General features: G+C 50.2%; 1 protein-coding gene across 1 annotated transcript in view; it reads left to right on the top strand.

Moving 5' to 3' along the window:
* Positions 1-5,429: 5,429 nt before the first annotated feature.
* Positions 5,430-20,027, top strand: part of IGFN1 (immunoglobulin like and fibronectin type III domain containing 1) — a 39,051-nt gene continuing 24,453 nt past the window's right edge. Inside the window, 11 exon segments of the mRNA XM_030818678.1 lie at positions 5,430-5,500; positions 7,789-7,842; positions 8,705-8,824; positions 10,397-10,536; positions 11,778-11,877; positions 13,884-13,928; positions 14,158-14,203; positions 14,776-14,950; positions 16,232-16,345; positions 18,255-18,423; positions 19,598-19,870. Coding sequence (XP_030674538.1) covers positions 7,836-7,842; positions 8,705-8,824; positions 10,397-10,536; positions 11,778-11,877; positions 13,884-13,928; positions 14,158-14,203; positions 14,776-14,950; positions 16,232-16,345; positions 18,255-18,423; positions 19,598-19,870 — 1,189 coding nt within the window. The 5' untranslated portion in view covers positions 5,430-5,500; positions 7,789-7,835.

Raw genomic sequence — 20,027 nt, 5'->3', positions numbered from 1 at the left:
TCCTCTCTGCCAGTCACTAGGCCAGTCTTCCAAGGCCATTGTGAGCTGGAGCCACTGTGCGGAGAGAGCCAGGGCCTGGAAGGGGTGAGGCAGAGCCTCCTCTAACCTCCTGCAGACCTGCCTCCCTTGCTGGGCTCCTGCCCTAGACAGAGCCTGTCATGGGAACGGGGAGGGGGTGCTTCCTGAAGAGCCCAACACTGTATACAAATGATTTATCCACACTGTCATAGAAAAACCACTGATGGAAATGAAAGAAGAGAATACTCATTTTATACCTTTAACCACAAATAGTGTTTATTCCTGGTAAACACTATTACCCTACGGGTAGGGCATCAGGAATGAACTATTTTAACTCATAGGCACAAAATGCCTTGCAATGTAATCATGCTTTTCATAGACTATTACAGGATTTATAAAAGTTTTAAGTGGTTTGATGTAAATATTTTAAATGTACTACCCATTATTTCTAGTCCTATTTTCTTCTTTTAAAAAAATACTGGAAGACTCAAAAATTGCAAGTGGCCAGGTCCTTCTGAACTTCCAATAGGCCCTGTTAGATCTTTTGAGGCTAACATCGATGATTAAAAGAATATAGCCATGAAGCCTGCAAAATGTGAGACTATGTCTATTTTTAAAGAATCCGATATCTAGGGCAGGAGGCAGAAGTGTAGTAGAATCAGATGGCCTGGTTTACATCTTTTCTCAATCACTCACTAGTTGTGTAACAGTGGAAACATTATTTAATTGCTCTTAGCTTCAACTTCCTTCTCTGTAAAATGGAGATATGTTTCTACGTCATAGGGTGTTATGTGGGCTAAATGAAATAACCCATGTAGAAAACATCACACAGTAGGTTGGGGGCCAGTGAGTGCTGTGATTTGCTTGATTATATGAAAATAAGCAAGTGTCTCTGCAAAATGAAAATGCAACATTAGAAAGCTGAGTGGGTTTGCATCTGTTTGGCTGGAGTGGTTTATTTACCTCCTCACCACCTGATGGAGATTTGAAGGGAGCAGCTTTCTGGAATGACTTAGGGTTTGGTGCTTCCTTCCCACCAGGAGGCAAATCTGGCTGCAAAACACTTCACTGTGTGCCTTCCAGGAGGAAACCACTCCTCTCCAGGCCCCAGTGTCCTTATCTGAAAAGAAGGGAGTTGGATTGGATCCACAGGACATTGGTCATTAAGAGTGTGGACTTGGCACTGGATGGCCTTGGTCCACATCCTGGCTCTGCCACTCATCATCTGTGTGACCTTGGCCAAGTTACATAATGTCTCTGTATCTCAGTTTCCCCTTCTGTAAAATGGGGTTAGTGATAGATTCTGCCTTTTGGATTTGTAGTGAGGGATTAAATGAGTTAACATAGCTAAAGATTCAAAAGAATATCTGGCATGTAGCAAGAACTCTATCAGGGTTAAATACTGTTGTTACTGCTATAATGTTATTGCTGTTGTTAGATGTCCTCAATGGTCCTGTCCAGCTCTGATATTCTGTGAGAGTCTACACTGCCTCAATAGACTGAAGCCCACTGTGGCTCAACCATTCCTGGAAAGTGGAGTGGGGTTTCCTCCCCAGCTTCTCCTCATTGAGGGTCCAAAGGACCCCCTCCTGTAGCCCTTGCGCCAGCTGAGCCTGCTGGACTAGGCCCTTCCAGATTAGGGATTGGCTCCTGACTCAAGTTTCTCTGTCACTGAAAGCCAGCTTTGCAAACATGAAATTGCCCCTGGGGTCTCCAGGGTCTTCTTTCCCATGAGGCTACATGGGATTCATTACACTGCAGGTGGGGTGAGAAAGACATGAACTAAGGCTGACACATGGGCTGGACTGGAGATAGGGAGGAATACTGGCCAGGCAGGCAGCTGGGGGGCGGAGTGGATGGTTCAAGGGAGCAGGTGGACTGGAAGGCATCCTTGACAGTGGCCAAGGAGGATGGTGGGAAGCACAGGAAGGTTGTAAATTTGCCCCATGAAGCCTCATTTATATGACCCTTTTTAGCAAGGACATTTTCATCATCCAAACCCTTAACTTTTCAGCTAAGCTGGTCCCTTGGGACCTCTGACAGCATAAGTCACACAGATACATAAAGCCACTGCCCTCTTGGGAATCACACCTCAAAGTGGTATCAAACAGGCAGCAAACTTTGGGAGTGGGAGGGAAGGCAGCCAATAATGGAGTCACAGACACAGAGTCCACTGAGAGTGACCAGGAAGTCACTGGTTTGTCCACTGGTCCTCCCAGCTCCATCTTCCTGGGTAGGGACTGTGGTTGAAATAGAATCTTATGCCCTAGCTCCAGGCTTAGAGAAGGCCCCTAGTCTCTGGAGCCATCTCCACAGGGCAGCTCGTAGTCTTCTACCTTTCACAAAGACCCGCTCTGTTGGTGTTGTGTGGTGTATGTGTATGTTTGTGTGTGAGCATGTTTGCATGTCTTTGGTTAGAACCCTCCTCTGCTAACCCATCTACATGGACCCATTGGGTGCAAGAGAGGACACCCTCCTCTGGTGAGCACCCTCAGTGACTCACCCAGCTGGGACAGAACCAGTTTTACACCAAGCACAGAGGCAATGAACGCCTGTGAATGAATTTAAACTCTCTCCTGAGTCACATGGACTGCTTTTCAAGTCCACACAGCCTTCCCCATTCAGTCATAGGACTGTGGAAGGTTCAAGTTGGCCAGGATCTCAGAGATCATCTCATCCGACCCATGCCATCAGGAGTAAAAGGGTCCCAAGAGAGGCCTTTATGGGGCCTGAGCCTCTTGGTACCTGCCATATAATGCATTTCATTCTTGTGGGGACAGGAGAGCATTAATGAATTGTGACCCTATCCCTGCCCAAAGTCCCTGAGCCCTTTCCATAAGGCACTGAGGAACAATGAATAATGCACACAAATTCACTGTCCAGAGTTCTTTTGACTTGGATAGTCCCCTAATCGATGAAGGTAAGGTCTTGTCTCTCTCGTTTTTTTTTTTGGAGACAGAGTCCCACTCTGTCGCCAGGCTGGAGTGCAGTGATGCGATCTCGGCTCACTGCAACCTCTGCCTCCCGGGTTCAAGCGATTGTCCTGCCTCACCTCCCAAGTAGCTGGGACTACAGGCATATGCCACCACAGCCAGCTAATTTTTGTATCTTTAGTAGAGACGGGGTTTCACCATGTTGGCCAGGATGGTCTCAATCTCCTGACCTTGTGATCCGCCCGCCTCAGCCTCCCAAGGTGGTGGGATTACAGGCATGAGCCACCGTGCCCAGCCAGGTCTTGTCTTTTTATCTCCCAAAGGAAAAGTCTATCAGGAGGTGTAATAAGATTATACCCTGGGAAGTGGTGGTGGATGGCTGGAGATCCAGACATAGCTAAATATTATTGGACATTACATTTTATAGAGGATAAAGTGGGGAGAGTGGTAAAAACTGTGTAACTCATCTCAGCTCCTTGGAGTCCCGAAATTTCCATTTTATTGCAATGACAGGGATCCATGTATGACACAGTGCAGAGAGGATTGTGTTCCCTAATGTGGGCTGCTGTTAAAACATGGAAAATGGGGTGAGTGTAGTGGCTCACGCTTGCCATTCCAGCACTTTGGGAGGCCGACGCGGGAGGATCACTTGAGCCCAGGAGTTTGAGACCAGCCTGGACAACATGGCAAGATCTCACCTCTGTTTAGAAAACAACAACAACGACAACATGGAAAATGGAGGCCAGGTAGCAGGGCACACCTTGACTCATGGATCTGCAGGGCATCCCCAGGCCCCAGGGAAGAGCACATGGGCTATCTAGGGGTGCAACAGAGGCACTTGAAATGCTAAAGGACTCTGCATTGGGCCATGTTCACAGCCTCCTCCTTCCCCACCGCTGGAATGATGCAGCATTGTGGCTCAGGAGGCCCCTGGAGCTCAGGGCCCCACCATGAGAAAGAACACCCTGGGGTGTTCTCCTGGGACTGCACTCCTGGGAGGTAGACTCCTGCTTCTCACTTCTTACTTCCTCCAATCCCTTCCATCTCTGCAGCCAGAATGAGTTCTTTTAAAATGCAGATTGGATCCTGTCACCTCTCCAGCTTAAACAAACCTCAGTAATGCTTACAATAGAGATCAAAACTCTTCAATGGCCTCCAAAGCCTACCTGTCCAAACTCAACTCTCACTGCCACTCTTTCCCTTGCTCTCCAAGGTCCAGCCCTCCCCTCACACTCTCCGTTGTCCCCTTCGGAGCCCCCACATCTGCCTGCCCCATTAGACTGCGAAATTCATGATGGGAGGGCCCTGTCATTTGCTTACCTTTGTATTCCCAGGGCTTGACACAGCGCCAGAGCCAGGGCTCAGCCCAGGGTAGGTGTTCAACACATGTTTGTTGAACAAATGAAAGATCAGCCCTGACACTCAGAAACACACAGGGAGGACACACAAATGCATGTGTGTGTGCATGCACAGACACACAAACACACACTTGCGCAGACAAGGTCAAACACCTCCCCTCTTGGAGCACATCCAGAGGTGGCACTTGTAGAAATCGGCAAGGTGCTAATGAACACATGTAAATATTCAGTGTCCTCCCCTGGATGAAAACATTCACCCCATTTCCCTTCTACTTCACCTGAATCCTCAATCAAGCCTCACTTATGGGTGGCAACAAAGCAGTTCTCTGTCCTTAAGGAGAGAGAAGGTGGCTCTTTCAAAGCACACCGGGTGGCCTTATCTCCTGGGCCTCACCTGTCCTCCACTCTCCTTAAGAAAATCTGTTACCAGCCATTGTATTTCCAATTTCCACTTACCATCCATCTGTCCAACCAAAAACCCAACCATCCGCCCTGCCAACTTCACCCCCAACCCTGCTGGTCAGGTCACCCCTTCTATTCCTTGGAAAAGCTCCTGAGCAAGTTCACCTTCTCCAGCAGGCCTCCTGACTACACAATTCCCAGGGTCTCCTCCTTCCTGGTCACTCTCAGTGGACTCTGTGTCTGTGACTCTGTTATTGGCTGCCTTCCCTCCCACTCCCAAAGTTTGCTGCCTGTTTGATACCACTTTGAGGTGTGATTCCCAAGAGGGCAGTGGCTTTATGTATCTGTGTGACTTATGGTGTCAAAGGTCCCAAGGGACCAGCTTAGCTGAAAAGTTAAGGGTTTGGATGATGAAAATGTCCTTGCTAAAAAGGGTCGTATAAATGAGGCTTCATGGGGCAAATTTACACTAAGCCAGTCTGGTTAAGAGCTTAAAGCTCTGCAAAGTGAGGAGTTGGATGGACTGATGTCACAGGACCCTTCCATCTCTGACCTCCTCTGAGCTAGAGTGTTAGCCCTGGGGGGCCTTGCCCTGCCAAGCCTGGACTGGAGGAGGAGGAGAAGGAGGAGGAGGCGGGGTGAGTGGGAGGGGCAGAGGGAGCAGAGGCGCCTGCAGCAACCGACACCTGCTCTAGCCCTGCCTGTTCACTACCAGAGCCTCCAGCAAGCAGCAGCTGGAAACGGGGAAGAGGGAGCAGACACGAAGCGGGAGGTCAGCTGTACACCCAGGTAAGTGGGCACTCACACCTGGCTGCCCTCCCAGGCAAGGGTAGGGCCAGGATGGAGACACTAGCCTGCTGTCCAGCTTTTCTACGCAGGAAGGGGCAGGCAGTGGGCAGGACGTCTGCCTGGGGAACATTCCCTGGCTGGCGGATCATACGCTGGGGTGCACCTGTATCCCCTCTAGGTTACTCCAGGATATGTGGAGGAGAGAATTTCAGTGTGTCCTGTCTGGGCGGTTCTGTCCTGGCTCTAATTTCCTGGACACGTCTTGACTTTGGGTGTGATACGATGACCAGATTAAAAAGATTACTAGCAGTCCAGAATAAGGACCTCGGGCTGGGACTTGTTAGATTTTGGTTAGTATCATGGTCACAGCAGTTGAGAGAACCCCATTTGGCTCTTTCTGCCTCAATTTCTACCAGTTGAGAGGTAGCAGGGACCAGCTAGAGGTAGCAGGGACCTGGATCTGCAGGATGGATCCAGGGAGGGTAGGGAAAAACGATGGGGAGACATAGGTCCTGGAGAGGGGCCAGGGAGACACTGTCCCAGGATCCAGTGCTGAGAGTGTTGTTGGGACAGCTGAAGTGAGGACACAAGCTGCTGTTTGCTTCTGGGAAGAATTGGAATTCTTCTCAAATGTAGGAATGAATTATGGAGGAGAGAATTCATTTCCTTTGTCACTGCTTCCAACTGAGACCACAACCCGCTAGTCTCCAATCCAACAGATATCTTCCCCTACGTCATTGACTTTGTACCAAATCTGGCTTATTCTAAAAGAGAGTGGAGCTCCAGCAGTGGATGGCTTAACATCACATCCCTAAGTTCCCCCAAGAGCTTTGCTTCTTTTGCCCTCCTCAGCTGGGAGCTGTAGGCAGGAGGCTGGAGGGAGAAGAGTGGTATCAGCGTTATCCTTCTTCATGTGTGACCAATAGCTGAGTAACAGGATGATAGCTGCTCATGGTGATGATGTGGGTGACAGTGGGGATGATGACCCAGATAGCTGTGTTGAACTCAAACTACTCCAGTGTGGGGGTCACCAACTGGCGCCAGTGCACTTGCATCTACCAGGAGGCTGCACTGAGGAGTGGGTGGGACGGGGGGCCCTGCAGCCCTCCCCCTGGCCATGTCCAGCTGGGTCCTCGTCCGTTGGTGGCTGCCTTCCCTCCCACCCTTCCTCGTGACTCCCTTCGGCGTAGTGCCTGTGGCACCCGTGACCGCTCCAGAACGCAGTTGGCGTACCATGGCATTCCAGCACACTAGGGTGCAGCGGCTGGGCTGGTGAGGGGCTGCCAGGGGCCAGAAGTGCCAGTGGGTGGCCGTTGCGAAATGGAACGATCTCCATGGGAGAGAGGAATTTGCTCTGTCATGTGTGATTCTATATTAATGATAGGGCTCTTTGGGCAGAAAATGGATTCCCCAAAATGGAACTGCTTGGCCATGGGCCAATCGCACAGAGGGTGGGACTGCTGGAGAATTCTTTCAAGACATCCCCCCAGCCCGATTTATGGCTCTCATCCCATCCCAGACCCAACCCCCTTCCTCTCCTGTGTGGGACTCCCCATTGGCCATAACAGATGGATGCAATTAAGAGGAAATCGGGAGAGATGGCGGTGGTGAGAGAATGGAAAATACTCCTATTCACCTGACACTATAATTCACTGGCTTCTGAGGGGAGCAGATGGATTTATGGGGATCCTACGGGCCTGGGCCAAGAAGAGCTTAAGAGCAGCAAAGTTGAGGCCTCTCCCCTGCAGACCTTGTGACCGGAAGGATTCTAGATTGGTGGAGTGTGGGAAGTAGAGGGCTTCGGTGTCCTGCCAGAAAATCTCAGAGTTGGGGAAGGAGCCAGGAGGCCCAAAGAATGTCCTTGGAGAATTCCCATTCCAAAGTCAATGGGGCAAGCTGTTACACAGCTGAAAGGATCCTGAATGGGTCTGATTTCCTCAGGTTTGGGAGGGTTGTGTCTCACCCTCTGGGCAGGGTCAGGTCTGGGGTCCCACCAGGAGGCCAGGCCACCAGCACAGTGTGCAGGCTCAGCTTATGGTTCCCTTTACCTGGGAATGTTAACAACTGGGTAGCATGCTACGCACTCCCTGGTCTCTGGGAAATTGGTTTTGCTGGGGACAGGGAATTGCAGGAAACTAATCAGTGCCATTAGTGGGTTAGAAAAGCTCTTGGGGGCAGCAGCTTTTTCCAGCTCCCAACCCAGACACTGGCTGATGCACTGATGGTGTGGGAGGGGTGGGGTGAGACCAGCCTGGATTTCTCAAAAGCAATTCCATTTCTGTTCTCAGGAAAATAGAACTTCTACCCTCAGAGGAGTCAAAGAGGAGGCAGAACTATGGCAGGTGAGAGAAGAACTAATCTCCCCTCCCCAGCCCTCGCTGGCTATCCTTACCAGGACAGAGAAGAGAGAAGTGGTAGGGATCAGAGATTTCTGGGAACTCACCCATCTTGTTTTTTTTCTTTTCCTTATTTTGTTTTATTTTTTTATTGTTGTTGGGTTTTTTTGAGACAGAGTCTCACTCTGTTGCCCAGGCTGTAGTGCAGTGGTGCGATCTCAGCTCACTGCAACCTCTGTCTCCCAGGTTGAAGTGATTCTCCCACTTCAGCCTCCAGAGTAGCTGGGATCACAGGCACCCGCAACCATGCCTGGCTAATTTTTGTATTTTTAGTAAAGATGGGGTTTCACCATGTTGGTCAGGCTGGTCTCGAATGCCTGACCTCAGGTGATCTGCCCACCTCAGCCTCCCAAAGTGCTGGGATTACAGGCATGAGCCACCATGCTTGGCTTTTTTTTTTTTTTTTTTTTTTTTTTTGAGTCTTGGCTTTGGGTTTTGATTTGTTTTCCTGAGTAAGGAGTACAAAGCCCCCACATGAGCTCCTGCTTCTTGGCTTCCTGAGAAGGAGCCCTTTCCCACTCTTTCTTCCCAGCTTTTCCCCAGTGACACACTCAGGGACTTCCTAGGGTGCCCCACCCACTTCCTAGAGGCTCCATTCACACTGCCAGAGGAGTGCCACCAGATTCCCACTAGAGAATTAAAAAGCACTGTGCACAGGCAGGAGGTAGGACAAATAATCCTGACCCAAAAGTAGGGCAAGAAGGGGCTTCTTGCTCCTTGGGTGAGTGGGTGGATGCCCATTCTGTTGAAGGGCCACCCAATAGGGAGAAGGCGGAAGGCCCATCTCCTTCCCTCCTGCATTCTCCAGGAAAGCTCCGGAAGTCCCACATCCCTGGAGTGAGCATCTGGCAGCTGGTGGAGGAGATCCCCGAAGGCTGCAGCACGCCGGACTTTGAGCAGAAGCCCGTCACCTTGGCTCTGCCAGAGGGTGAGAACCCAGAGGGGAGCTGCGGAGGGGAGGCAAGATTCCTGCTCTCCTACCTCCCAGGGGAGAGGGCTGGGGCACCCACCTTCCTGGGGACCGAGGCCCTATATCCATCACCAGGCCATAGCCTGTCTCCCTCCTATCCTTGAGGGAGTATATGCTTACCTGGAACCCTAGAAGTGACAAGGGGCCTGGGGAAAAGAGTGGATAAAGAGAGTGAAGAGATACCATGCTATTCTGGTGTGAGAAATATTTGGGGGGCAAGGATGGAAAAATGCTAAATTGGGGAGCACGGAGAGGTTGTGGTGTTTCCTGGTCCCTCTCTCCTCGCCTCAAAGCCACTGCTGCAGAGAGGCACTGTTGAAACAGTTAATTTGACTCCCCCCAATCCTCGCCTCCAGGCAGCAGCACCTGCTATGGCTCACAGGCTGGGCTCAGGAAGGCCCTTCTAGAAGGCCACATAAAAAGGTGTCCAAGAAAGTGAAGGGAACAAAGGCTTGTTGGGGAAAAAGTGGGAATTGGCGTTCTTTCCCCAACACACACCCTGCAATAAATTTTAGTTCATAGCATCCTGGTAATAAGAAAAAGAATGGTATTTTATTTTTCTAAATCTGGAACAAGGTAATGAGAAATTGGGAAGGGCCCTTGGGCCTTTGGTCTATATTGCTTTCTACTGAGATGTTCTTGGTAGGAGGCTGAGGGATTCCTTGAGGGCGGGCAGTTCCCAGGCCTCCATGACAGGCATGGAGCTTGGGGTCTTTTCTGAGGCTGGAACCTGTGTCTCAGGACCAGCTCCTTCGGGCACCAAATAGCCACTCCTCCTCCCTCTAGCTGTGATTCCTCCTCCCGCTAGAGAGTAGGAAGGGAAGCCACACAATCTCTTTCTTTTTTTTTCTTTTTTTGAGATGGAGTCTCACTCTGTTGCCCAGGCTGGAGTGCAGTGGCACAATCTCTGATCACTACAACGTCTGCCTCCGGGGTGCAAGTGATTCTCCTGCCTCAGCCACCCCAGGAGCTGGGATTACAGGCACATGCCACCATGCCTGGCTAATTTTTGTATTTTTAGTAGAGATGCGGTTTCACCATGTTGGCCAGGCTGGTCTCGAACTCCTGACCTCAGGTGATCCGCCTGCCTTGGCCTCCCAAAGCGCTAGGATTACATGCATGAGCCCCTGCACCTGGCCGGAACTCACAAAATCTCATTCCCTTCCCAGTCTTGGCAGAGGCTTCAGACTCCTTGCTCACCCACTCTCAAAGAAAAGCCCCTCTCCCCTAAAGCCCTGCTGGCCTCCCCTTTCACCAGGGCCAGTCCACCTGTCTCTTTCCCTCAAGCAGCCCAAACTTCTGCAATATAGAAAGAGGAATGACTGACTGCCTTCTGGGTGCCTGGAATCTGCTGCTTTCCACCTGCATGTTCTGAGTCCTGAGTCAAGGGGACCAAGGCCTGGCACCCTTTCTGGAAGGGGCAGTTGAAATACGTAGATGAGGAAGATGATATAAATTAGAATTTAAATAAAGTATACAGTCACCCTCTCCCAACTTGTCAGTCTCCCTGCTCATCTCTTCCTGCTGCAGGGAAAAATGCTATCTTTCGGGCTGTGGTCTGTGGGGAGCCCAGGCCTGAGGTGCGTTGGCAGAACTCCAAAGGTGACCTCGGTGATTCCAGCAAGTACAAGATCTCCTCCAGCCCTGGCAGCAAGGAGCACGTGCTGCAGGTAAGAACCATAGCTCTTCCCCCGACCAGGGTCTACTCATCTTTTCCCATCCCCTTGAAGGTCTCTTTGGCAGCCTCCAATCCCTAGAGGAGTAAGACATACTCCTCGTTGAAGTTGAATCCATTCAACTCCATCTTGTGACTCAAAGTTGCCTGAGCCAAGAATGGATCTGGCAGGCTCACAGATACCTCTGCTGATAACCTGGGAGGTGGTGTAGACTGGAGCTTAAGAGCTCAAGCTCTGCAGAAGTCAGACTGCTGGGTTACAATCCCAGGCCCACCACCTTGGCTTTAGAAAGTCACTTTACTCTTTTTACCTCTGTCTCCTCATTTGTAAAAATGGGGTAATAATAGTACCTACTTTAAGGAGTTGTTATGAGTTGTTGTTGAGACAGATCTCGCTTTGTCACCCAGGCTGGAGTGCAATGGCATGATCTCGGCTCACTGCAACCTCTGCCTCCCAGGTTCAAGCGATTCTCCTGCTTTGGCCTCCCAAGTAACTGAGATTGCAGGCATGCGCCATCACGCCCGGCTAATTTTTGTATTTTTAGTAGAGATGGGGTTTCACCATGTTGGCCAGGCTAGTCTTGAACTCCTGACCAACAGCGATCCGTCCACCTTGGCCTCCCAAAGTGCTGGGATTACAGACGTGAGCCACTGCGCCTGGCCAGGAGTTGTTATGAGGATGAAAGTTTTATGTAAAGTGTCTAGCTAGTGCCTGGCCTATAGTGAGTACTCAATCAATCTTGGCTAATCTGAGCGATATTATAAATACTAACCATGGGATACCTACTACGTGCCAGGCCCTACTATGTCCCAGGGGCTAAACATGTGACATAGATTATATATTTAATTCTAATCATTCACCACTTTTTTGAGGTATTATATTCCCATCTTACAAATGAAGAAACTGAAGTTGAGAGAAGTTAGGTAACTTGCCCAAGGTCCCACAGCTAGTAATACAGGACAGAGACTGTTTTCAGGCCCAGATCCATCTGACCCCCAAAATCACACTCTTTCTACTTCGCTACATTGCCTCTGATGGCAAAGAATTGATACATCCACCCTCTGTCCCAAACCAGGTTTCTGTTTTGGGGTCTGTCTTTCCTGATAAAGACTGTGAGCTCCATGAGGACAAGGACCATGTCTTACTCACTTTATATCCCCAACACATAGCCATGTCTAGTAAATGGAGGAAGGGGATGTGGTAGCCCTGTTCCTCTGCCCTTGGCCTCTCTGCAGATCAACAAGCTGACAGGCGAGGACACGGATCTGTACCGCTGCACAGCAGTAAATGTGTACGGAGAGGCCGCTTGCTCAGCGAGACTCACCGTCATCGAAGGTGGGCTTTTCCCTGAGTTTGTCTCATTAGTGCACAGGGCAGAGACCCACAGAGGAATCAGAGGCCCCGTGGCTAGTGAGGGAGGGGAGGGAAGGGAGGTCCATGCAGGCTGCTGCCGCTGCGGCAGCCCCACCTTGTGCTGGGCCCCCGGCTTCATCCACATGCACACTGAGTCTGCATGTGTTTAAAAAGGCACACCTTGGCAGATACTCTGAAGGATATTCTCTTGGCCCAGTAAATGAGCAGGACCTGAAAGCTGGCTTTTAGTCCTAGAGCTTCTGCTAACTCATTCAATGGGCTTTGTTTTCCTCTCTGGGTCTCAGTTTCTCCACCGTGCAAAGGATATTTTGGACAGGCCTATGCCAGAGGTGACAAACAGGTCACACAAAAGCCAAATTCTCTCTCAGACATGTTTTTATGGCGTGCGTGGTGTTTAAAATTTTTAAAATTGTCAACCTGTAGTAATTAAAAGGTAGATATCTCTTGAGGAAGCAAGTCTAGTCTCACCATTGGTTATGCTTACAATTGATCTGCCTACAAGTAACAGAAAATCCTACTAAGAGTAGCCTAAGAAATAAAGATATTTCATTCCTTCACATAAGAAGTTTTGTGAGTGGTGCCCAGGGCTCATACCACAGCTCAGGGCTGCCATCAGAGAGCTGATTCCTTTGGTCCCACTGCTCTGCCATCCTTAGCAGATTGGCTTATCACCTCATGGCCATAAGAGGGCTGTGGCAGATCCAAACATAATCCATGTTCAAGGTAGGAAGGTGGAAGAGGTGGCCCAGGTCCATCTGCCTCTCTTATTTTTATTTTTATATTTTTGAGATGGACCAGAGTCTTGTTCCGTCGCGTAGGCTGGAGTACAGTGGCGCAATCTCGCCTCACTGCAACATCTACCTCCCGGGTTCAAGCAATTCTCCTGCCTCAGCCTCCTGAGTAGCTAGGATTACAGGCGTTTACCACCACGCCTGGCTAATTTTTATATTTTTAGTTGAGACAGGATTTCACCACGTTGGCCGGGCTGGTCTCGAACTCCTGATCTCAGGTGATCCACCCGCCTCGGCCTCCCAAAGTGCTGGGATTACAGGCATGAGCCACTGTGCCTGGCCTTTTATTTTTTATTTTTTGAGACCTGTTGCCCAGGCTGGAGTGCAGTGGTGTGATTATGGCTCACTGCAGCCTTGACCTCCCAGGCCCAAGTGATCCTCCCACCTCATCCTCCCAAGTAGCTGGGACTACATGCATGTGTCATCACACCCAGCTAATTTTTTGATTTTTTTTGTAGAAGCGGGGTCTTCCTGTGTTGCCCAGGCTGGTCTGGAACTCCTGGGCTCAAGCTATCCTCCCGCCTTGGCCTCCCAAAGTGCTGGGATTACAGGCATGAACCACCACGACCAGTCCATCCACCCTTTTTATAGAGGAAGCAAAGGCTTTCTCAGAAATTCCTGGAGCTCACTGGTCAGGACAGTGTCACATGAGCACTGCTAGTTGCAAGTGAAGCTGGGAAGGCAACTGTCTAGCTTTTTCAGCCTTTCTAGTGGAAGCAGATGATGATTACAAATGGCTGCAGGATTAGTCAAACAGCAGTGTCTGACCTATTTGGCAATATTGGGCCTATACCCTGAAATGGCAGCTCCCAGGTGAAGTGAAAGAGCAGCTGCCCCTTTAGATACTCTTGAGTTTGTTGTGGTTGCCAGTGTCTGCTTCACGCATTTATGCCACCTCCCTGGCTCCTGCGGACACAAGACTGGGCCTCCCCTGCATGAGATGATGCTTAGATTGGTCCCCTTGGTCATGGTAAGGCTCTGGGGTAAAATAGCTTATGATGGACAGACCTTCCACTCTGCTCCATCCCTCTTGCTGGGATCGTCCACGCCTTAGAGGACAGTGGGGAGAGAAGGGCTCTGGGACTCCATCAGTTTCTCAGGAAGACCATCAACATGTCTTGCTTCTCTCCCTGCTTGTCCACATCGACTGCTTCCTCTCCTCCCTGGATGTTCCAGTTGGCTTTCGGAAGAATCGGAAGAGGCACAAGGAACCGCAGGAAGGTAGGTAGATGCGTCAGAAACCTCCTTGGGGCCTGTGGGGGATAGGCTACTCTTTTCCTGGTGTTCCCTGCTTGGTTGAGCCACCATGCACACCTTGTGCATCACCACCAGTCTTCAAGAGAGCCCCTTCCAAAGGCTCAGTTGTCAGCATGGACCACACAGAAAAGCTCTGCATCCACCCTCAGTCCTCCCACCTGGGACTGAGGCCTCATTCCTGCTCCTTTTTCAGACCTCAGGAATGAGCTGATGGACTTCCGGAAGTTGCTGAAAAAGAGGTGGGTTTGGGCCTGTCCATGAGGGATTTTGGAGGCTCCCATAGTATTCACCCCCTGCTATTTCCATAAGTAAGCTGGGCTTGGGCCCCACCTCTACCCAACACAGCAGAGAGATAGACTGCCAGTAGCAGATGGGAGGATGGGGAGGGGACTGAACTGGGAATTCCAGCTGTGCCATTTCAAAGCTCTATATCCTCGAGTTAATAATCTCTCCTCTGATTTCCTCATTTACAAAATGTGGTGGTCCACCGGAACAATGATGTAACTTTTTTTTTTTTTTAAGCAACAGAACAATGCAACACCCACTTTCCCCAGACATCTTACTCAGAAATCTACAATACAAGTTGTCAGGAGCATTTCTTCTGAAAGTTGTGGGGTGAGGCTGAGGCTCGCCCCACCCATCTCTGAATCCTTCTGGCCTCAACAGTGGTCAGTCCCAGAGATTCCAGGCTCTGTGTTTCCTTGAGTGCAGATAGAGCAGCTTCCCAGAACTACTTGGGGCACCAGACCCAGGTGGCCAACAGAGGAGCAGGGGTTCCTCTGGCCTCTGACCTGCCAGCCTTGCTCCCCAGGGCCCCACCAGCCCCCAAGAAAAAGGTGGACCTTGAGCAGATATGGCAACTGCTGATGACAGCAGACAGGAAGGACTACGAGCAGATCTGCTTGAAGTACGGCATCGTCGACTACCGTGGCATGCTGCGCAGGCTGCAGGAGATGAAGAAGGAACAGGAGGACAAGATGGCACAGGTGCCTCACCCCATGGTCACCCCTCACCGCATGCCCACCCCACACACCTGGACCATAGGTGCCTCACACCTGGAGGTGGGCTTGGAAGCAGAACTTACGAAACCAAGTATGGTCGAGGGGTCTGTCTCCATCTAGTCCCCAGTGGGTATCTGGGGATACCCTGGGATACCAGGTTGGTGTCCTGCCTTTGCAACCTGGTTCTGATACTTACTAAACTCTGGAGCTTTGGAAGAGTTAGGGCCTCTGTATCTTGGTTTCTTCATCTGTAAAATGGGAATTATAGTCATGCCTACCTTGTAGGGTTATTGGGAGGATAAATGAGAGAATGTAATTAAAGTACTTAGCTTAGTGCCTTGATTTTTGCTATCATTATCATTGTCACCAGTTGGGGGGGGTACCTTTTTTTTTTTTTTTAAGATGGAGTCTTGCTCTTTCACCCAGGCTGGAGTGCATTGGTGCGATCTCAGCTCACTACAAGCTCCGCCTCCCAGGTTCATGCCATTCTCCTGCCTCAGCCTCCTGAGTAGCTGGGACTACAGGCGCCCGCCACCACACCCGGCTAACTTTTTGTATTTTTAGTAGAGACGGGGTTTCACCGTGTTAGCCAGGATGGTCTCGATCTCCTGACCTCGTGATCCGCCTACCTCGGCCTCCCAAAGTGCTGGGATTACAGGCGTGAGCCACCGCACCTGGCTACCTGGTTTATTTCTAAAGGCTTTCATGGAAGGGAATTTCACAGTTCCCGTTAGCACTCTGATCCCAGAATCTTATCAGCTGTACAGGAATTTCTTTCCTGTGTCTAACTTAACTATAGCGTAAGTCTAATTTTTCTTCTGAAAACGGAAAACAACTAGTTTTCATTATCCTGAAAATAGTATCTTATCCCCTTGAAAGATAAGTTTCCTTAAACCTAACACCTAGGGTCTCAGCCTTCTCTCCTCCAAGCTTTCTCATTGGCTTTAACATAGGACCCAGCACAGAGCTTTGAACACAGTAGGTGTTCAACTAATGTTTGTTAGAAGTACAGATAAATGGAAAAGCCCTACTGTGTTCTAGCACCTGGACACCTGGGGTCTTTTCTTGGTTGTCTTCCTGATCTGATCTCTCATCTTGGAGAAGTTCTTTCCTTGAGACGCTTACTTTTCCCCACTTGTAAAAGGGGCCAATGCATGCTCCTCTGGAATGCTATGGGCCTGGGATGTTGCCAGGGCCTATGAGGGTTTGGAGTACCCCGAAGAGAGAGCTTCATGAATTCTCCTGGTGGGTTTGTCTGCTTTGTAGTACCTCAACGCCATCTCCAGCTTAAGACACATCAGGGTCACCAAAGATGGGATTGCAAAGTTTGACCTGGAGCTGGATCTCAAGGATTCTCAGAGCAAGATTTACCTGTATAAGGTGAGGCTGAAGGGGCTATGGGTGGGGGGATCTGGCAGGGATGCTGCAGGTCTAGTGGGGAGGGAACTATGGGTACCCTGGATTCCTCCATGGGAACAACCAGAGCACACAAGTGGTGAGCCCCTCATCCCATGGAGTTCCTGGCTGGATTTGGGCCAAGCCCTGGTGTAGACCATCCATCCACAGGGACTTCTTATCTCATGCTAAGCAATTAGGCTCTCCAGCTGGGCCTGTGAGTCTCTGTAAATTGTGTCTAACACCAGAGCACAGGGGTGAAAAGAGGGTTCTGAGAAAGTGCACCCCTTTCCATCTGAGCTTTCTTTCCAGAGACTTCATACTTCCCTATCTGGGCTCTAGGAGTAATTATCTGCCAACCAGATGGGGGCAGAGGCAGGTGGGGAGCAGTTGGTAAAATTTGGCTAGTTCTGTAGCCAAACTCATCCAGCTTCATCACTTATAAGCTGTATGACCTCAGACAAGATACTTATCTTCCCCATGCCTCGGCTTCCTCACTTGTGAACTGGGGATAATATAGGACCTGCCTCATGGTGTACTGCAGTGCTAAATGACATCATGCGTGACTTGCCCCTTCCCTCACCTCTCTGCTCATTCCTGCTTCTCTTCTCCTTGTCCCTCAGTTCCTGCCCCACTGGCCTTGTCCCTGTTCCTTTGCCCAGGTGTTCCCTCTGCTTGGCATGTTCATCCCCGATATCAACAGGGCTAATTCCTTCATGGCAAAGAGACTTCCCTTGGCCACTCCGTGTGATTCCACTATGTCCCTCCAGCCCCATCCGGGCACTCAGGAGCCCTGGACCCATATCTACCTTTTTGTTCCCTAGTTTTCTCTCTCTCTTTCTCTCTTTCTTTTTCTTTCTTTCCTTCCTCCCTCCCTCCCTCACTCCTCCCTTCCTTCCTTCCTTCCTTCCTTCCTTCCTTCCTTCCTTCCTTCCTTTTGTCTCATTCTGTTGCCCAGCCTGGAGTGCAGTGGTGCAATCTCGGCTCACTGCAACCTCTCCCTCCCAGGTTCAAGCGATTCTCCTGCCTCAGCCTCCCGAGTAGCTGGGATTACAGGTGTTTGCCACCACATCCAGCTAATTTTTTGTATTTTCAGTACAGACAGGGTTTCACCATGTTGGCCAGCTGCTCTTGAACTCTTGGCCTCAAGTGATTCACCCGCCTCAGCCTCCCAAAGTGCTGGGATTACATGCATGAGCCATCACGCCTGGCCAGTTCTATTTTTTTCTAACATAAATTATTTACTTATTTATGACATTTATTATTTATATTTTTCCTCCGTAGGATTTTAGCTAGTGAGAGCAGGAATCTTTGTTTTATGCATTGATGTGTCCTAAGTACCTGAAACAGTGCCTGGCACACAGTGGGCCCCTAATAAGTATTAGCTGTTGTTAATATTCAGCAAGTAGCAAAGCTATCTAGGGCTTAGTTAAAGTAGGTATGCATATAGATTACTGGGTTTTGTAGAGCCTTATGGATATCTGATGTTATACTCTGCAAGTTCCTGTTGGTGAATAAGTTGAGCTGGGGCCTCTGGGCCATGGGTGTTGTGTCTGGCCTCCCCTGTATCCTTGCAGGGCTGCTGGGGAGTAACCCCACTCACAGCCTGAGCTGGAATGTCAGCAACTTCAGGTGCCCCTTTGTATAACACTTGCAGACTTTTCACTCCATGGACATTGCTAGAGCACGGATTCCCATCCAGCTCATAATCCCTGTTCCCATGTCCTCCAGGCCCTGCTGTCCACCCCATCCCAGCTCCTCTATGGTTTCAGGAATCTGTTGTCTGGTGACTGGGCCCATGGGAGAAAACTGCTGGTTATAGCCAGAATGGGACTGGGGCAGGAAGCACCGAGGACCCGCTGAGGCCCGCCTCCTCTTCCTTTTCTGGCCTTAGGATGGTGAGATGATCCCCTATGGCTTCAACAACCAGACCAAGCACTGTCTGCGCCGGCTGGGGAAGCGCTATGAGTTCCAGATCCAAGATCTGAGGCCTGAGGACGCTGGCATTTACCAGGTCAAGGTGGAGGATGCTGTGGTCTTCTCCACAGAACTGGAGGCCAGTGGTGAGTGGTCTACACTGCGGAAGTTGGAGTCAGGGAGATCTGTTAGAAATGGAGTCCATGTTGGTGCAATGTGTGTGTTGGGGGGTAAATGTGACGTGGCCCCAGCTGCAAAGACAATTGGGAGAGGGACACATACCTAGATGGCCAAATTTTGATGCTTTCTGTTTTCCAAAGCCTTGGTGCAAGTTATCTCTCCTGGTGCTGAGCTGGGTTCTACTGAATTACTGTCACAGTCATAGAACATACGTGTCATGCCTCTGCTTAGACCTTCTGTAGCCACCAATTAGTTTCAGATCAGATCCAGACTAATTGCACAGCCTCTAAAACTCCTTTCTGTTGCATGCCCTCATCTCCCACAACGCCCTAGCAAGAATCTCTGGGTTAGGCATCCTCGAGCTCCATACCAGACCTTTCCTTTTCTGCTTCCTGTATTCCTTCCCCATCTAGGAACTGACACTCCTCCTTCATCAAACTCTGTTCCATCCCCATGAGTACCTGTGTCCACATCACTCTCAGAGCACCCGCCAGCTCGAGGGGGTTCTTGAAAGGACAAGGAGAGGCCTGGGGAAGGCAGCTTTGGACAGACATGTCATAAGAACATGGCTGAATCAAAGTTGGGGGAGAAAAAAGGGGGTTATGTGTTCCAGCACGGGGGAGGTGCCGAGATGGGGCTTTGGAAAGCCTGAAAACAGTGTAGTTTGGGAAAAGGAGTATGGGTTTGGGAGTCAGCCAGACGTGGGTGTGAATCTTGGTTTCTCTTAACTGCGTAAGACTGGGGCAAGTTATTTAACTTTTTAAGCCTCAGTTTTCTCACCTGTAAAAAGAAATTGATAATACTTACCTTAGAGATGGTCACAAGGATGAATAAGATAAACTACTGGCTCTTAGCATAGTGGTTTCCTTCATGCATCCACCTTGTCCCAAATACAACTTTTGGGTTTAGAAGTATAGAATCCCAGAGCTGAAAATAAGCCTCGTTGCTCATAATTGTAACCCCTCATTTTATGTGGGGGGAATTGACACCTGAGGTCCGGAGGTGACCTGTCCAAGGTAACACGGGGAGTTTGTGGCTGAGCTGGTCTAAGCCAGAATTTCTGAACGGCCAGCCTTGCCGCCTCAGATCACACTGTGTCAAACCATCAAGCTGATATCCCCATTCCTGCTTCTCCGGCAGCCATCCCCCCAAGAGTGGTGGTCCCACTGGCGGAGACCCACTGTGAGGAGCAGGGTGATGCAGTCTTCGAATGTACCCTCTCCAGTCCCTGCCCTAGTGCAGCCTGGCATTTCCGGCACCGGCTACTCCACCCCAGTGACAAATATGAAGTGTTCGTGTCCCCCGACGGGCTGACTCACCAGCTGGTGGTGAGGGGGGTCCGTTTCTCAGACATGGGCCCCTACTCGCTGGGCACTGGGCTCTATACTTCCAGCGCCTGGCTGGTGGTTGAAGGTGAGTGCTTCACAACTCTGTCTTTCTCTGCCTCCAGGGAAGACCTTGGGGCTGCGGAGGCATGAGGAAGATGAAGCAGTGGGATTTCCTTTGGTCAGTCATTTGCTCTGGAACGATTCCCTTGCTCAGGGAGAATAAGGAGGGCTCCTTAGATTAT

The sequence above is a fragment of the Nomascus leucogenys genome, chromosome 9 (genome assembly GCF_006542625.1).
Source record: "Nomascus leucogenys isolate Asia chromosome 9, Asia_NLE_v1, whole genome shotgun sequence".
NCBI classification, from domain to species: domain Eukaryota; kingdom Metazoa; phylum Chordata; class Mammalia; order Primates; family Hylobatidae; genus Nomascus; species Nomascus leucogenys.
This window is presented reverse-complemented; position numbering and strand designations above follow the sequence as displayed.